At 37.3% G+C, this 18,964-nt stretch overlaps 1 protein-coding gene across 1 annotated transcript in view; it reads left to right on the forward strand.

The window, feature by feature from the left end:
• The window catches only part of LOC146315198 (uncharacterized), a 34,957-nt gene extending 16,917 nt beyond the window's left edge, over nt 1–18,040 (forward strand). The window contains 30 exon segments of the mRNA XM_084736537.1: nt 1,516–1,707; nt 3,956–4,079; nt 5,218–5,291; nt 5,371–5,517; nt 5,638–5,770; nt 6,213–6,280; nt 6,369–6,459; nt 6,907–6,950; nt 7,056–7,143; nt 7,241–7,281; nt 7,436–7,555; nt 7,643–7,771; nt 7,862–8,063; nt 8,674–8,802; nt 9,282–9,383; nt 10,540–10,602; nt 11,282–11,407; nt 13,376–13,479; nt 14,486–14,618; nt 14,718–14,864; nt 15,149–15,180; nt 15,290–15,332; nt 15,426–15,496; nt 15,590–15,709; nt 15,818–15,952; nt 16,035–16,245; nt 16,327–16,464; nt 16,775–16,876; nt 17,050–17,112; nt 17,543–18,040. Coding sequence (XP_084592663.1) covers nt 1,516–1,707; nt 3,956–4,079; nt 5,218–5,291; nt 5,371–5,517; nt 5,638–5,770; nt 6,213–6,280; nt 6,369–6,459; nt 6,907–6,950; nt 7,056–7,143; nt 7,241–7,281; nt 7,436–7,555; nt 7,643–7,771; nt 7,862–8,063; nt 8,674–8,802; nt 9,282–9,383; nt 10,540–10,602; nt 11,282–11,407; nt 13,376–13,479; nt 14,486–14,618; nt 14,718–14,864; nt 15,149–15,180; nt 15,290–15,332; nt 15,426–15,496; nt 15,590–15,709; nt 15,818–15,952; nt 16,035–16,245; nt 16,327–16,464; nt 16,775–16,876; nt 17,050–17,112; nt 17,543–17,734 — 3,364 coding nt within the window. The 3' untranslated portion in view covers nt 17,735–18,040.
• Nucleotides 18,041–18,964: the final 924 nt, after the last annotated feature.

Raw genomic sequence — 18,964 nt, forward strand, 5'->3', positions numbered from 1 at the left:
TGTTTTATGAGAATGGTTTTTTTTTTAATAAAAAGGCTTTTGTATACCATTTACTCTTCTCTGTTAATGATTTAATTGATTGCATGTTAAAACTACCATAGCTGTAGGCCTAATAACAGCGATGTCCTTATCTACAATCATGCAGAGTTTTGGGAACATCAACAGCAGAGATGTCGGCCTTCTCTTCAGTACAGTGGCACTAAAAGGAACTCAGTTTGTGGTGCTCAAACAAAGTTACTTAGGATACTTGGCAGACCTTGTTGTGAACAGTTTCATGTAGGAACTACTTTCTTTCTACTGCATAAAGAAATTAGTTCCTATATGAAACTGCTTACAACATGGTCTGTGGATTATCTTGAGTAATTGGGTCATGATTTCTGGAGAGAGACGATGCTTGAAATGTACTTTTTGGTGCTTTGAGCACCACAGGATTAGAGCCACATAGTTCCGTTATATATTAGAGAGACATCAGACATCTCTGTGGATGATTTCTTAAAAACTAGGTAAATTTAATGAAAACAGTATAAACAGAAAATAGACGAACAAACAAAAAACCCTAAAATGTCTCTATACTGCTTGTGTGGTGTAATTCAAGACTCAAAGCCCCAAATATGCTGTTCACTTGCACATGTACAAAGTCACACCAGAAACACCCAGTTCAGACAGTGAGCATGTGCACGTGGATGTGTCTCCAAGTTAAGGATCTACACTGAAGGTTTAGACTATAAACATGGCATAAATTACATCTTTCAAGTCAAATTAACATGTCAGGGTTGAAGGAGACTTGGATTACACCGGACGAGCAGTATGGATGCATTTTATGTTTTTATTCTGTTGCCTTTTTTTTTACGTTTGAAAACATGTCATCCTTCACTTCCATTGTTTGGGAGATTTTTCCAGTGAAAATCCAGCAATGTGGACTAAAAACACTAAACCCAACTTTCAATTGGCATGAGGGTGAGAAGATAATGACTGACTCTTCATTTTTGAGCGAACTATCCCTTTAAGATATATTCATCACAACAGGCTGACATGAAAATATCACACAAGCACAAAACCTTTATACACACATAGTCCCATGATACCAGTCTGTCCTGTTCAGACACTGACTTGAGAATCTAAGACACACCAACACACACCTGTGTGTTTCAGTGCCAAACATGTGCCCATCCCCCACATCCGGGTACAGCGCTGGGTGGGTCAACTGAGGTCACAGTCACCGGCTAAAACAAATATTACAGACAATTTTTATGATATTAAGTGATGTAGGTTCATGACAGACCTCATAGGACCTGTCAGGAATCAAAGCATCAACACCACTACTTGTTAGCTCTTATAATAATAATAATAATAATAATAATAATCATCATCATCATCATCATAATGGTGATGCCGAAGGCCACAGCCCGAATCTTTCGCCTCAGGTCGTTTCCGGTTAATTGATGCTCAGTTTCAGTTTTGATTTCTCGCAAATGATAAAATCACGTGACCTACCGTGATCCATGTATCTGAGAGTGAGCAGAATCGAAACAGATGTGTGAGGAGCGCAGGAGAAGCAGCAGCAGCAGAAGAAGAAGAAGAAGCAGCAGAGACCTTCACGATGGAAACTGGAAACTTCGTAGCGAGACTGAACGAGTTTTCACAGAAGAGACGCGCTAAGCTGCAGTTTGACGACCTCGGCTTTGTTGGCCCTGATCACGACAGAGTGTGAGTTTAAAATTTTATTTCATTTCATTTCATTTTTTACCGTGGATTTAACAATGACAGGGTAATGATAAATAACTAGATAAACAGAAATAGTTAGTAATCCTCACATTTTATTTTAGAAAACTCCCAAACTACCATGAAACAACTAGTATAGAGCGGTAATGCATTACTTACTGATATTATTACTTTACCCAGTAACAAGTAGAGTAAAGGGTTTACAGTTTCCAAAACAACTGTATTACTTTAACTTATATTAGTGATATAAATTGATTATATTACACTTACTACTCCAAAATACTCAGGTTTTGGAAATCATGGATTACATGTAACAGGATTACACAATGAGGATACCAAAAAAAAGGGAACTATAATTTATTACAGTCACAGAAAACAATATGTAATCAGTTTACAGATACTTTGAGTAAAAATGAGGATTACTAGCAGGATAATAATTTTATAAAACATAATATTAAAGATTATAATAAAGAAAAAAAAAAAAGAAACTGTTATAGGCCACTACCATGTACAGTAAGAATACATTACACTTAATGAGTCTCACAACACCACTTTAATCTGCAACTATTACAGCTAAAATTAGTGTTGCCAGATTGGTTTGCTGTTTTCCAGCACAAAAAATCCTTAAAATCTTCACAAATTAATTAAAAAAACACCCAAATCATTTTGACAACAAAGACTACAAATGAATTCATTACTCTATCAATATTATTGTGATTCATACATTTTTTTCAATATGACATAATAATAAAACAACTATTACTTCTACTGTAAAACTAAAAAAGAAATACAGAGACGGCCCAAATAGCATAAAATAATAGGTTTTATCTAACTTGGTCAACTGCAACAAGCTTGAACAGTTTGCCTGCACACACACATGCATGGAGAGGGAGAGACAGAAGTGCAGGCAGTACAAACAGCCAAACCAATAATCATATTGTAGTGTTGCAAGAGGTTTCTGTTATAATGAATATAAGGATTTGATAGCTGCAGATCTCCTCTCAGCAGAATAAATGAGAATAAATCAAAATATAATAATAACAAATAAGATTTGTGTCACATCAAAGTTGTACTGTTTATGTTTATATTTTTAAGATATTGTAATTCTTATTGTGTTTAAAAACCACAAACCACAAATTCTGTCCACCCGCCCAACCCCATTTTGACCTGCACAGTGCAGCACAAAACATCCCAGTTGGCAACACTGGCTACAATCTTAAAGCTTCCATTATCGTGACCTCAAGTGAAAAAATGCTTCACTGGGTGGAAATTTCAACATAATTCTGTCTTAAACTAAGAAAAGATGAACACAGTACAGTGGAAGTGCTGTCATCATCCATTTACCAGACTGACAGTGCGAGGCAAGACGCCCCCTTCTGGGTGAAAACTTACAGTTTCATATAAAATGGGGGAGAAAGCAGTGAGAGCGGTAATGCAGAGATCATATAGTTGCACTGAACATTAGCCTGCACATATTTCAAAGCTGTACTCATGTGCAGTGTTTGACTAAATGTACTGCTACAGTTTCAGCCACAGTTGAACAAGACTTGTGTGTTACCACCATCTACAGGCTGAAGGTGGTAGTGTGCAGAAACAAGAGCTAAAATATTTTAACCATCATATCAGTAGTACACAGAAATGTAGAAAATAAAAATAGTGTCATTGTTGATAGAGAAATGTCCCAGCTGACAGCTCCTCTCCTCCCTCACCTTGACATTACACACAGAAGTTTTCCTCCACGTTGTGGTGCATACAGGCACGTTATTGATTAGTGCCCGTTCCAAAAAAGCTGGGACATTGTGTAAAACTTGCATAAAACATAATGAAGTTATTTGCAAAAACTTTTCAACTTGTATTAAAATTAATACAGTACAAAGAAAAGATTTTTAGTGTTGCATTTATTGTTTTTTGTTTGAAAATATACCCTCATTCTGAATTTGATGCCTGCAACATGTTTCAAATTAAGTTGGGACAGGAGAAACAAAAGACTGGGAAAGGTGTGAAATGCTCAAAAACACCTTTTTGGAGCATTTAACAGGTAAACAGACTAATTTATAACAGGTGATCATGACTGGGTATTAAAGGGGCATCCTTCAAAGGCTCAGCATCTTCAAGATATCTGATCCAGTGATTCTGGGCGGTATCCGATTGATGCCGGTGCCGAGTATTGGATCAGCCATTTGTACCCCAATGCCACCAACGTTATTTCAAGTGATCTTTGCTTTCTCTCCAGATTCACTCAGAGGGTGGTCCTAAATGGTAAAGCCTATCCTGACGGTGTGGGGCGAACCAAGAAGCAGGCCAAGCAGAATGCTGCTAAAAATGCCCTGACATGCCTTGAGGACTCGAATGACTCGGTAAGATTGTTGTTTCTTTTTATTTAACCTTGTTGGATTGTAGTATCTAAAGGCACAGTTCACCCCAAAGTCAAAAATGCATATTTTCCTCTTATCTGAGGTCTTATTCTTATTCTAGACTGTTTTGATGTGAGTTGCAGAGTTTTGGAGAGCTACTTTCTCTCCAATGTAATGAAACTAAGATTTCCCAGAAATCATTACACGGTGACTCAATCCACAACATTGTTGTGCAAGTTCACACTTGAAAAGAGCTACCTCAAAGTTTGTTTCACACATTTTTTTTTAATCTAAATTGAAATAGAAGCTCCTCATAGGGATGCATACTAAGTGGTGCATGATAGTCACATTTTAATTTGAAGTCCCAGGATTATTTAACAACAATTTGAGAACATTTTACATTTTTTAAAATTCCAACTTAATCCAGTGCAAATTGAATGCCCCATAATACATGAGAAGTGCAGGGAGACAGGTCTGTTTTTCACTGTAACACAGTCAGAAACAGACTTAAGTGTAGTTCATACACTTCAGGCAGTTGATCATGAACCGCTTAGTTCACCGTTCACAAAAAATATGAGCACGTTCAATGAACACCGCTCTTTTAGTGCGTTCATGCACAACAGGCCATGTCGTGAGCAGTTTCATGTAGGAACTACTTTTTTCTGCAGTCAAATCTACTGAAACTGCTTCCTTTCTGCTAGAAAGAGAGTAGTTCCTAATGAAACTGCTCACCCACAAGATTACTGGATTACCTTGAATAATCAGGTCATGATTTCTAGAAAGAGACACTGGTTCTGAATTTTGCAAGTGTATTTTTTTTAGCAAGTTGAGCACCACAAGCAAAGTGCAGTTTAGTCCTATCATATCAGAGCGAAAGCAGACACCTCTCCGACACTTCCAAAACTCTGCAGCTCACACCTGAACAATCTAGATGGATGAATAGGACTCCAGGTAAGAGGAAAAATACCAATTCATAGCGTATGTCTCTATGTGGCAGTGAAACTGCTGAAGTAAGTAATAAATACTAGTTTCTCCTACATTAATTATCAGCCTACAGATTTATTACTTTTTTATAAATAAGTGTGAGGTGTAACATCCATCCAACCACTGTAAAATTGTACTTTTTTTTTTTTATTTCTAGACTGCAGATGAGAATTACAGCCGTTCATCAAGTCAACAAAAGGAGGACCTGAGTCGAAGACTTTCTGATATCTGGTTTGTAAATCACAGTGGTAATGCATGGCTTCATTTTCGTGTCTTCATCAGTGTGAGATGTTACTTGTTTTCATTACAGTAACAAGACAGCAAGTCTCAGTGTGAACTCCAACAACAGCATTACGGAGATAAACTACATAGGCATCGTCAACCACTACTGTCAGAAAACAGGCAGCTCCTTTAGATACATTGAAGAGAGGAAATGCGGTCCACCTCATAACATGACGTGAGTATAAACCTGAACGCCTGCAACCTAACACCACAGACACTCAATATTAACTCTTGATATATGTTCAGTTGTAAACAATTTTAAAATGCCACCTTTTTCCTGCTTTTCCAAATGCAGATTTTTCTACAAATTAGTGATCAATGGTAATCACTACCCTGTGGCTGAGAGTAAGTCTATCAAGGAAGCCAAACAAAAAGCAGCTCAGCTGGCCTGGTCTGCTCTTCAAGAGCAGTCAGACTGGGACAGCAAGGTATTTAATATTTTCTTCTCCCTTTATATAATTAAATATACACTTAGTCACTAGTTTCTCAGGTACAGCAGCTTGCGAAAACTAATGCTCACGCAACAGTCCTGACACAAATCCTCCCTTCATGAAGGTTATAATGTTATAATGTTTTTGTTGAAACTGTTTTAGAAAGATGTTTCTGTAATTTAGCCCACCTTCACTGATATAAATGGTTACAAAACAATACAAACATAGTATTAGATATCAGGCACTTGCAAGGCCTCCATGGAGCTCCCCACCGCATGGCCTTTTTAGCAGCCTCCAGGATGTCGGATGTTCCTTTGAGCGTTGAGCGAGTTTGAGCGTTCGCATCAATGAGTGCCAGATCTCAACCTCGGCTACTTTGGAAAACTTGAATAAAAATTGTTCACTGAGTTGAAACATTATGTTTTCTGTGGATTTTTAGGTGTCTGTCAGATCAACAGCGTCCGAAGATGGTGGACCACTTATGTCGTCAACGCAGTCAACTACATCGTGAGAAACTTTTCATTAATAGCAGAGAATACAATGCCGTTAAATACTGAGCAAACTGTACTCTTATCTCGTATTTCTTTCCCTACAGGGACACCTATGACTCATCATCACAAAGCATGTCAACGAGCGAAAGTAGCTCGATAATATTCACAGATTCATCAAACCCCTCCAAGGCTCAGGTCTGTTCTCTCATAACTGTAAAAAAAAAAAAAAACGTTACTAAAGCAAGAATCTACAGTTGCAGCATTGAAACAGCAAGAACGTTTAGTTTGGGTCCATATTTGTGGTTTAATGTTGAGTAAGTTTGGTACCCGGCGCTCCTTTCCCTGATGCTGATGTTAACAAAACACAAGCTAACTGGGTAGCTAATAATTGGTTTACATTACCTAGCTAGTTTGCTCGCATTTTCAAGTTCAAGTCAAAATTTATTTGTACATCCCAATATCACAAATCACAATTTGCCTCAGGCTGTTCAGCATAGCAGGTTGCTAAGTACAGGAAACAGGAGAGGAGAAAGTTGACCAATATACCAAAGTTGCTCAACTCTCATCGGCGCACAGAGTGAAAAGGATCAGGACTTGGGAAGGCTTAATTAACCACTGTTTTTTTGTTGTTGTGAATTGCAGATGTCTCTTGGGTCGACTGCATCTGAAGATGATGCACCAAGCAGGTTGTCAACGTCACTGTCCAACACTTATCGAACGTAACGTTAAAACAGATTGCAGAGTTTAACAGTGAAAACACTTTACTCATGCCTCTTGTAATGTTCTTCTAGGGAATCTCTTGATTCATCGCAAAGCCTGCCAAGGCAGACACCGAGTTCAGGAATATTCACCGATTCATCGAACTCTTCCGAGGATCAGGTCTGCACTACATATATGACACGTTGTATGTTGTATGTCCTAGTAAAGAGGAGAAGGGTTTAATATTTTAAATCTTTTTTTAAATTCTTTTTTCAAGAACGTGGGAAATGGTCACAACAAGACATCGACTCGGTCCAGGTATGAAAAGACAAACATTAATTTGCAGTGTCGTATGTGTGTTTTACACCAACATGGTCTTAAATTTCTTTCCTGATAATTAATGAACAATCAAGAAGACATTTGTATGTTTTTTTTAACCTTTTTACCTAAAAAATTGCGTTGATCTCGACAGGTTTACATCAGACTTTGAACCCCTGAGCTGTCTTGGCAGTGGAGCCTTTGGTCGTGTTTACAAAGTGAAACAAAAACTGCTGGACAAGTATTACGCTGTTAAGATTGTCCTCTGGGAAGAGTGAGTATGCAGTAGTAATATTTCATGTGCAGTTTTTGTGCAGGTGCTTTGTTTACTGATTCACTGTCCTGTTCTCGTTTGGATCAGGAAATGTCTTCGAGAGGTTGGGACTTTATCAGACCTCCACCACCGCAACATCGTGAGATACTACACATTTTGGACGGAGGATTCAATGTACCAAGGGGACGATTCATATGACAGTTGCAGCTATTCCCAGTAAGTCTAACACACTTACCTTGAGTCTTGACATTTTATCTCAACTTAAAGGAGAGTAACTAAATCATTTTTCACCTTTTATTTTTCTAGGTCTAGAAATAATCCATTGGCAAAGTACCTCTACATTCAGATGGAGTTATGTCAAACCAGAACGCTCAGAGTGTGGATTAACAAGAAGAACAAATCTCTGCAGGACTCCAAGAGAAGAGAAGAAAGTCTGAACATTGCTCAACAAATAATTTGTGGAGTTGAATACATTCACTCCCTGGAGCACATCCACAGGGACCTCAAGGTGAGACCAGACTCTGCAGTGTGGAGGACCATTTCATATGTCCTCTGGTCTGCGCTGACAAGGCTCCACCAGTACACTGAGACAGATCTTTGTGTGAACCCGTAGCAATTAGTTACACATTTATCTAATCAAACAAAACAGAACAGCCCTTCCCAATGAAAGCCACACACAGAGTTTAAATTTGAGGCTGGTTTCTGGTTCAAAGATGCCTTTTAAAAAATCAATTTCAAGCTCTAAGTTCGTTTGTTACTGGCCATAGTATGAGGTGCTAGATGTTCATTTGCTAACGTCAGAAATTGGTCTGCATAGCCAGTGTTAGTCTGTGTAGCTAATGTTAGCGGTTGTTTTATGTGGCTAACTTTAGCAGTTGGTCTGTGTTGCCAATGATAGTGGTTGGTTGTACTTGTGGAGTGTATCGGTTTTTTTTATGTTACAATGCATCTTAAAATTGTAATCCACATTTTTACTAAATTAAACTGCAAACTGATTACTGTAATGGATTACAGTTACCTTTTTTTGGTATCCTGATTACATAATCCCATTACATGTATCTGTTACTGCCACGGCTGTTCGTTTGTTTCAGTTTCTGTTTTTGTTTTTCACTGGTCAGCCTGAAAACATCCTGTTTGGACTGGATGGAGCGGTGAAGATCGGGGACTTTGGACTGGTCACCAGAGACAGTGCTTCGATGGACAGAACAGTGGGAACAGGGACCCCGAGTTACATGGCTCCCGAACAGGTGAGATTACCTGGGCCAAATCCCGCCCTTTAACAACTTCAGTCCAGCCCTTTGATCATTTGTAAATATAAAAAAAGAGTATATCATTGTGATTTTATTGAAACATCCTGTTAAGATTCCAACTTTGTGGCCATTTAAATTGTTTAAAAGAAGATTGTCAGTGTAGTAGTAGGATAATTAGTCTTTGGAACTTTTTAAAAGTCTGGCCTTTCCAAAGAAGTAATCGAAAAGACCTGGCCCACAACTTTTAGCCTGTTTCTTCTGTATTATTGTGTTATTTTAATTAGGTAGATTACCTGTATGCTTACAACACTTTACAGTGCTCCTAGATTTCCTGAAGCTCAGCCTCACCTGTCTTTACTCTTGGCAGTAAGAGCAGCAGAATCAAAACACTTGGACCTACATAATTTTACATAATTTTCAAAGTTGAAGGATAACATTCAGCAGCTTTTTTCAGTGCTGTTTTTATTCTATCACAGGCGAGAGCGAGGAGGTATGACAAAAAAGTGGACATCTTTCCTCTCGGGTTGATATACCTGGAACTCCTGTGGAAAATTTCTTCTGGCCACGAAAGAGCAGAGGTGAGTCTTACACTACACAGCTTTCACAAGCGGAAAGAAGTGCCACAAATTCCTTTGATAAACCCCGTCAGCCAAACAAAAACCAAGATGGCTGCCATTTCAAGCCCAGCAATGCAGTTTAGGTTCCAGTATTCTGTAGAATTGTCCATTATGAATGGTCTTTCTATCAAATCCACAGAAAAGCCAGATTTACAACCCCAACAGGTGGTCGGCAACCCTTAGAAGGTCCTTAGAGTTACTGCAGGGGGACCACCAAATTAGTTTTTGATAAATTGTTTTTTAGTTGAAAATGTACCTTAATATGTATCCAACATATTATAAGCAAAGATAAATAGGCCTATTCATCAAAAAAGGGCTACAATATAAAATAAGATGAAATGAGTTACCTTAATATAGTGTTTAAGGGCTGCAACTAACATTTATTTTATAATCAATTAATCTGTCAATCTGTCACTCTGTTAATCAATGTTGTTTGGTCCATAAAATGTCACAAAATGGTGAAAATGTTGTTTCCCAAAGTCTAAGATGATGTCCTCAAATGTTGTGTTTTGTCCCCAAACCAAAGATATTCAGTTTACTACACAGAAGCCTAAAAATCCTACGTAGGGTAATAACCAAAGGATGATATTCAGCTCCTCATACACTGGTCAATGGTCAACTAAAATTACAATTTTTGTGAATAATTTTTAATAAAAGTTTTAGAGGGAATGGCAGAGGTGTAAAATTGAATTTTCCGTAGTTAGAAACTTTTCATTCGACACCAGAATCCTCAAAATCACCTATATGATACAATTCCAGTGAAATATAGGTGGCTGATGGGATTTTTCAAAATAATTACACTCACTCAAATTTTAGAACTTCTTTCCACAATTTTTTTTTTTCACTTATCTGCTCCACTGTTGTTTAAGTTTATTTGCCATGACAATATTACCATATTATGCAGGCCTATATATATTTTTTATATATATAAATAAGAAACCAAATGCATATTCACCAGTAGTAGTTAATGCAATGCACTGTGAGTAGCAGATAAAATAAAACTTATTTTTTTATTTAAAATTTTCTTCTTTTGATTTGTAACATTCGACAGGGGTTAATTTGAATTATCAGTAAATTAAAATGTAACTAATGTTCTTTCATCATTCTGTCACTGCAGGTTTTGCAGAATGCCAGGCGTCAGATGTTCCCCAAAGAGTTTGAGAAGATTTTTCTCCAAGAGGTAGATCACCGAATTCTTATTACTCTAACAGATTTTTAAATTGCCGCTACAGATGAAATGTTCATGATAAACCAGATTGAAGATGACGACTGGTATTACCGTTTCAGAATTTAAAGGGACAGTTCACCCCAAAATCAAAAATACACTTTTTTTTCTTACTATTTATCTGTCTACAAGGTTTTAGTGTGAGCTGCGGAGTTTTGGAGATATTGGCCGTAGAGATGTCTGCCCTCTGTCCAATATAATAGGATTAAATTGCACTCAGGTTGTGGTGCTCAAAGCACCAAAAAATGTATTTGAAAAACTCAACAGCAATGTCTCTTTCCAGAAATCGTGACAAGGTTACTCAGGATACTTTCATGTAGGAGCTACTTTATTTCTAGTAGAAAGGAAAGTAGTTCCAGCAGATTCTACTGCAGAAAGAAAGTAGTTCCTAAATGAAACTGCTCACAAAAAGGTCTGTGGATTATCTTGACTCATGATTTTTGGAAAGAGTTGTTGTGCTGTTGTTGTTGGTGCTTTGACCCTCGCAAGTCAAGTGCCATTTAATCCCATTATATTGGAGTGCTGTTGTAAATGCTGTGGAGTGGAGCTTCAGCCATATTGTAGCATGTCAACATTTATTTTTATTGTTGGTGTAAAGATCTCGTTAGCAGTTGTTTTTGTTGTTTGTTTGCAGAAGCACATCATAAAGCCGATGCTGTGCGAGAAACCAGAGGACCGACCTGAAGCGAGCACGCTGAAGGCACAGCTGGAGACGTGGGCTCAGAAACTCGGACAAAAAAAGAATCAGGAAAATTTAACCGTCTGATTATCACGAGGAAGTGCGATAGGTGATAGGAGTGTGTGGAAATCTGTTGTGATGTCTGTAATTTGATTAAATTATTTGATATACTTTATGACTTTGAGGGAAAATGCTTAACAAACAGCACCTTAACCTGAGACCTGCACAGATCGCTTCAGAAGACCGTCACCTGACACACACACACAAACACACACATGTATGACAGCTGTTCGCAGTTTTAGGTTTGTTATGTTGCTTCAGAACAGGGGATGCAACGTTATATTATAGGCTTTTTATAATCAGAATCAAAGATGAAATCAGCTTTTATCATGATTTAAAAAGTGTCTTTTACATTAATTCTCATCTGTCAAGCTTTTGTTTTAAATCATCATGTGCTGGGAAATGTATGTGTCCCAAGTTGTATTTTATTCTATGCTGGAAATGGTTGAATGTGTTTCAAGTGATGTTATGATACAGCCTTCGCTTTGCACTGAATATGTTAATGGTTATCTTGGAGAGAATGGTCATTTATCTACACACTCAATTTACATATACAAACATATATCCAATAATGGGAAATGACTGAAATATTTTGTATTTCTGTACCATCCAGGCTAAATACCAACACCATGCTCAGCCCTGTGAAAAGGTATCAAAACCTTTAAACAGAAATGATGCTGCGTTGTTCGCAGGCGCACTGCGCTCCAAGGCCTTTTTAATACAGTGGTGTTGAAGGAACAACATGAATAAAAGCCCATTTTTAAAATGCACCCTGCCTGAGACATCTGTTTTTTTTCTTCTTTAATTTTATTGTACCATTCCAGGCTATACAATCAACATATTCAATATTCAGTCTTGTTACTAGTATTTTACAAAAAAGCAAACTATACAATTGTTTACACAGAGGGTGTCATGAAAAGACAAAAGTATCGTACAAAAATATTTAGTCTCACAAATGTCTAGTGTTTTCAGTGGCATTTTTCAGTACATGTAATAGACTTCTTTAGGGTCCATTTATACTTGTTAATATATTTCCAATACAAAATAAAAAATATTTCAAATAAATAATGCTTTCAATTGCATTTCCATTTTTATTGTAAAAAAAAAAAAAAAAAAAAACTAAACTAAACAGCTGAACCAGTCAATGTTTCAAATTCATTGTTTATTGGACACTATTTACTATAATATATAATGATGTATGAAAATAAATCAGAATTCCCAGCCAACAACAATAGTATAACAAGTGTAATATTGTTATATTTTGGAGGAGGGAATACGCAAGTGGTTGTTTACGAAGAATGTAATATCTCTTCTTTATTATGATATTGTAAAATTTGGAATTCTTTTGCAAAACAAATAATACGATTTTTTTATGGAATAATATTTTGATTACAGGTATTCTTCGCAGCCCTGTCTTTTGTTGCAAGTAAAAAAGACCTAAAAATCTCTCTTAAACTTAAAACCCCCCTGAAGAATAGACGTGCCTTGAGACTATCTGATAAACTTGATTATAGTTTATTTAAATCCCCATTGGAGTTCATTCAAGTCATCTTACTTGTTATTATTCTTGTTTATTTGAAGTGGACTTTTACAGTGTATCGGACAAATCGCTGGAACACGTTTTTCTCATGTCCTGTGTCCAAAACATTTTGATAAGATATTTATGTCCCATGTGTTCAAAGCCCCTCTTCTTCAATGGTATTATTTTATTCATTTACTTATTTGTTTTATTGTACATTTGTCGTAAATGTCCCCTAAATGTTATGTTATATTTTTCAAGCGTTCTCATAACGTTAATAATAATAATGTCGACTGTAGTGTATTTAGGTGTGTCCTTTACGAGATCCCGTATGCACGTAATTTTTGTCGCTGCTTTCGTCACAAATGCGGGAAATTTAAGCGTCCGTGAGGTGCGGAAGCTGCAGCAGTCTGAGTGACAGTGAAGTGCTGCACGCTGTCACTGATACCCTCTGATCGGTGATGGAAAATACGAGAAACTACCCGGCTGATGTAAAGGATTTCTTTCGTAAAAGACCGTCTGAGCTGAAATATAAGGACGGTGGCTCTGAAGAGAGACCCGACATCAAGAATATGTGAGTTTGAACCGTGTTGTTATCGATGTGCAGAGCTGGAGAGCATCGACTGTTTGTGCGGGATTTGTTCGCTTTGTTTGTTTGTGCACCTTGTAGAAATTAATTACGTTTTTTACTGTAGCTGGGCTAACAGAAAATTATCGCTCTCGCCAGATTATGTTGCAGAGCTGGCGCATGCGCTGTAGGCGGCTGTGGCGCCTTTTCGTGGGAAACATCCACTATTTTTCCCGGTCAACATTTTGACTTGTCACACCAAAGGCACTGGTGTTTTTTAATAACATTAACAATTTCTCGGATCTCTGTGAAAATATTATTTTTCTCAGTTCAGGCTGAATATATGCATATATTTAGCTCTATTTGTGTATTTTCTTCTTCTTCTTCTTCTTCTTCTTCTTCTTCTTCTTCTTCTTCTTCCTTTTTTTTTTTTTTTTTTTTTTAATTTGTAGGTAATTATAAGTATCAAAAAACAAACAAAAAACGATAAAAGTTTACAGTTTAAGTGACCTGATATCGTTTTGGACAATAAAATTTATTTTTAAACTGTAAAACCTCATGCCTCCATTACAAATCTTGCTCACAAACCTTAACCACATTTGGGGGATCATTGCAAAAAACATGCTTTATTTTGTTTTTTGTGTACATTTTATAGTCTTTATAAAGAATATTGGCTGATTTATCTATATTGGAATATTTTTACTCCTTAATATTGGCCAGTTTTGGTCAGGCTCTAGATGTGATGCTCATAAATGAATTCTTAAAGGGAAAATCTGGCACTCATGTACATGTCAAGTCAGTGTTTATGAAATAAATGCAATGAATCCCTCATTGTGTGCTTGCGTGCAGTGCATCCTGGTACATGTATGCACTGCTGGCATGGATCAACAGGCAGGAGAACTCTGCTTTCATGGTCCAATATCTGTATCAGATTACAGATCCATGCGCTAAATTGTATACATTAGCCTTTGTGCCAACACTGTCTCAAGTTGGTTTCATAATTGTTCATCAGATTGTCTGAGAGGCCCGTGATCTATGGTGAAGTGTTTTCCGTTGGTGTGGGGAATGCGGAAAAGGAAACCAAGCAGAAGGCAGTTAAAAATGTCCTGAGAGGTTTGAGTAAGAAGGAGAATCAGAGACCAGTGGTAAGATTATTCTTTGTGATATGGTGCATGTTGTATTCTTGACTCCGATTTACAGATATACAGATCATGTCTATTTGATCGGTTTCCTTATCCTGACAGATTGAAGCAGACTTTCAGATAGAAAATGCAGTGATTGTGGTTGGCAATAAGGAGAACCCAGCTACCACTGGAACAACGAAGAGGAAAGCTGAGGATGAAGGAGCCAAGCTTCTAAATTATGAGATATATAGCAGTAAAACTTCAGAAGTAAGTAATAATACACACTGGTTTCTCCTGGCTAAACTGAAATGCTAGAAAATTATACCTACACAGTCTGCTAATTAGTTATCAGTATTGAAAAAATATTAGTCTGCATGTGAAAATGGAATTGGTAATGTATTCGGTCCTGACAGTGAATGAAAGAAATGAATCAAAAGATATACATTAATTTTTGATTTACCTTTACAACATATCATACAGTTTGATATGTCTCTGAAACTGCTGCTTAAATTTGACTGGCATCATTTTCTGTTTTTTTTCCAATTATGAAGGAACAAAATCCTGCTGTGAAGCCCAAAAGACGGTAAGTCAGCTTAAGATCCATTCCAAAAACTATTAATGTTCATAATATTTCACAAAATATTAAGTCACAAAATCATAATCGTTCAATCAATCGAAATCATTTTTGTTAGGTTTGAAACACATTTCGAAGATGCCTGTCAGATCAACAGTCAGGTACAGTGAGCCTGTTGGGGATTTAAATAATTTAGTGATTTGGTGTTTTTTTCTAGTGTGAACTCTTTTTCATGATTTATTTTGTTCATGAAGGATGAAATGATTCCTGCGGGAGCGAGCACAGGAAACTTTGAGATGAGTTTATCCCAATCAAACACCTCCTGGTATGTAAAATTAAAACCTTAAATCGCAATCTTTACGTGTTTTCTGTTTTTTCGTTTGTGTTTGTCTAATCGACTTTTCTTTTGTTTCACTAGTTTGACATCAGACTTTGAGTTCATAGAGCTCCTTGGCAGAGGAGGCTTTGGTCGTGTTTACCAAGTCAAACATAAATCGACGGAGAAGGATTTTGCTATTAAGATCGTCCGCTTTAAAGAGTAGGTCAAGTTTTAAGTGTATTAGGGTTTTTAAAAAGCATTTAATGTCATTTTAGTTGTATATGTCGTGCAAAACAAGTTTCAACTGAGCTGTTTTCTTATTCTTAGGGACACAAAACCTCTTCGAGAGGTGAAGGCACTGTCAGACCTCCGTCACAATCACATTGTTCAATGCTACACGTGTTGGGTGGATGATAATGAGTACCAGGGGGACAGTGTACCTGACAGCTGGAGCAGTTCACAGTACGTCACATCTTCCTCCTTAAGAGCTCATTTACACTGGAGCCACATCCTTTATTTCATTTGTCTTTTCTTACTTTTCTAGGTCTTCATCCACCGATTCATCGACAAAGTATCTCTACATTCAGATGGAGTTGTGTGACACCGAAACACTCAGAGACTGGATCGATGAGAAGAATTATAATAACAATTTGCAGGGCTCTAAGAGAAGAGATGAAAGTCTAAGTATTGCCAAACAAATAGTCAGTGGAGTTAAATATATTCACTCCAAGAATCTCATCCACAGAGACCTGAAGGTGAGACGTTAGAATCCAATAATTTATTGCATCACATCAGTCATGAAGTTACATGTTTGTTTATTTCTTTCTTGAGTTTAGCCTGCCAACATCATGTTTGGAAAAGAATATGGGGAAGTGAAGATCGGAGACTTTGGACTGGTCATTGCTGAGAACGATGAGAACCTGGTGGAGATGACGGCGTCCGAAGGAACCCCATCTTACATGGCTCCTGAGCAAGTGAGCTGATTTTTATTGACAAAAACCTTTCGGCTTTAACTGAGTTCAGTACGAAGACAAAATATGCTTTAAACATTCGACAGATAAACAGGTTGATTGATGGTGACAGTATCAGCACGTCTGGTCTTCAATCAGCCAAAAACAGCACGTCACCCTGCTGTTCAGATCACGCCACCGGCTTCCAGTCGCTGATGTTTCTACAAACAGAATGGCTTCATTTCTTTTGTATGGATGTCATGAGTATAACTGGTTAATGATTAAGAGACAATAAGCTGCCTTTTCTTAATGTCGTGTTCTTGTTTTCTGACAGAAGAACGAGGGGACTTATGATCGAAAAGTTGATATTTATGCTGTGGGGTTGATATATTTCGAGCTACTTTGGAAAATTTCCACAGTTCATGAAAAACAAGAGGTGAGTTGTTCAGTCTGAATGTCTAAGTTGTGCTGAGTGTGCCCAGTATCAGTAGTTAATAACCTGCTGGGTTTGTTTTCGTAAATGCAATCAATGGTGCCAGAGACTTTTTTATCAGAAATGATTTAAATACATATTGTTCTCCTTTTTATCTCTTTTTTTATTACTTACAGGTTTGGGGTGACGTCAGAAGACAGAAATTTCCTCAAGGGTTTTCAGACAGTTTTCCTCAAGAGGTAAATTATTTTCTATCATTTGTCAGTGTTCATGCGACATGGATCAGTCAGTGTGTTCACATGCACTTAATAAACCAGTTTAGCCAGAGAAACTGGGTTCCACAGGTAGAACATGTTAATGTGCACTGTAGTTACCTGATCAGTCTAAATCCATGTACACATGCAGCACTTCAGTAATCAGTGTATCTTAGATCCTAAATGTAAATCAAAGTGTCACAGTGACCAAAAATACATTTTTCTATATTTTTTTTCTAACATACTGGAAGTAAAGTTTTTTTTCTCATAAAAAAACATCCAGCAGAACAGATGTCAGTAGTTGAGGAATATAGCAATCGGTGTTGATCTTTGCTGGTTGCCTGCCTGAGTAGCATTCATATGCAGTTTGTTACTGTAATATAAATCTTACTGGCTGTTTTTTTTTATGTTGCAGTACATGATAATAAAGCCAACGCTGTGTGTGAAGCCTGATGACCGACCTGAAGCAAGCGAGCTCACGACAGAACTGGAGGAGTACACTCGCCGAAAAAATATGCAAGAACTTGTGCATTAAAACAGTCAGACTGTCACTGTTACTGCAATACGTTTATATCATATCCCATACATGAAGATGGAGATGGTTTAAATATCTAAAAAATAATCTCCAGAGTTATTTAAATATTGTGCATTAGATGCAGCTTACAATCTAAATCATGTTGAGTATATCTGTGATTTTAGGTAACAGTGCAGGATTTTTTTAAGAAGGATTTTTAAGGGATTTTATTACATGGCTTTGTGGTCAATTACAGCTTTCTAAGGTCTGTTATTTCTTTAGAGCAGACCGTTGCTATGGACACAGCTCTGATCATTGACTCTGGACGAACGATGAAGTCGTCGTTAAATCACCAGAGTCATTTTAAATCGATATTTTGAAGTAAACGCCTTCAGGATGATGCGGGATCATCTCTCTTTTCTGATTGGCTGGCAGGTGTACGTTAAAACCCTCTATTATGTGGTTTTGCCATTCAATGCTCGGCCAGAGGCATTATGTTTTTGGGTTGTCCGTCTCTTTCTTCTGAATTTCTTCCGACTTGTTTTAAATGTCCTCTTGGACTCGGTGATGAGCTGATGAGATTTCAGAGGTCAGAGTGATCTCACTAAAGATATTTTTGGCCCATATCTCAAAAACTCATACGTTACTCATGACAAAGTTAACACACAAATATTGAACAGGATAAGATGAGATTTTATATCCAAAATGCCAAAGGTCAGCTTCACTGTGGCATCATAATATTTACCTCTCCATCAGTCCTCTGTAAAAATAGTGAAGTTTCTCACTGGAAATTATTCACTGGAATCGCAAATGTTTAATGAAAACTTGACTGGTGAGGCATTATTTAGTTATGCTAGTTTTTTTTCTGTCTTTTTTTTATTATGATGGGACAGCTGTAGAGAGACACAAAAGGGGGGAGGTTGCGTGACGGGACGACACAAAGCAAAGGTTATAAGCTGGAATCCAACTTAGCTTGTTGCAGAGGACTTACAGCCTCTGTACAAGGGCTGCACACTACCAGCTGAGCTACGGGGACGCCACGTCTTTGTTTAAGGCTTACTGTTCAACATATGTTGTATGTTTTGTTTTTCTGAAGTCAATTTCATTTGTTAAATGATATGAGACAATTACATGTCCAAAAGTGAGTACTGCCATCCAAATAGTGAGTTGGAGCTGTAGATGGTAAATTAAATGAGTTGAAATTCTGTTTAACATACAGTTTATGGTTGAAGCAAGTTGCTCATTTCTGATGAGCAATAATGTCATTTTTTAAAATGTGTTTAAAAAGGGGAAGACTCTGAATAGGCCTTTCAGACCTCTCTA

The sequence above is a fragment of the Lutjanus erythropterus genome, chromosome 14 (genome assembly GCF_056507025.1).
Source record: "Lutjanus erythropterus isolate fLutEry1 chromosome 14, fLutEry1.hap2, whole genome shotgun sequence".
NCBI classification, from domain to species: Eukaryota; Metazoa; Chordata; class Actinopteri; order Lutjaniformes; family Lutjanidae; genus Lutjanus; species Lutjanus erythropterus.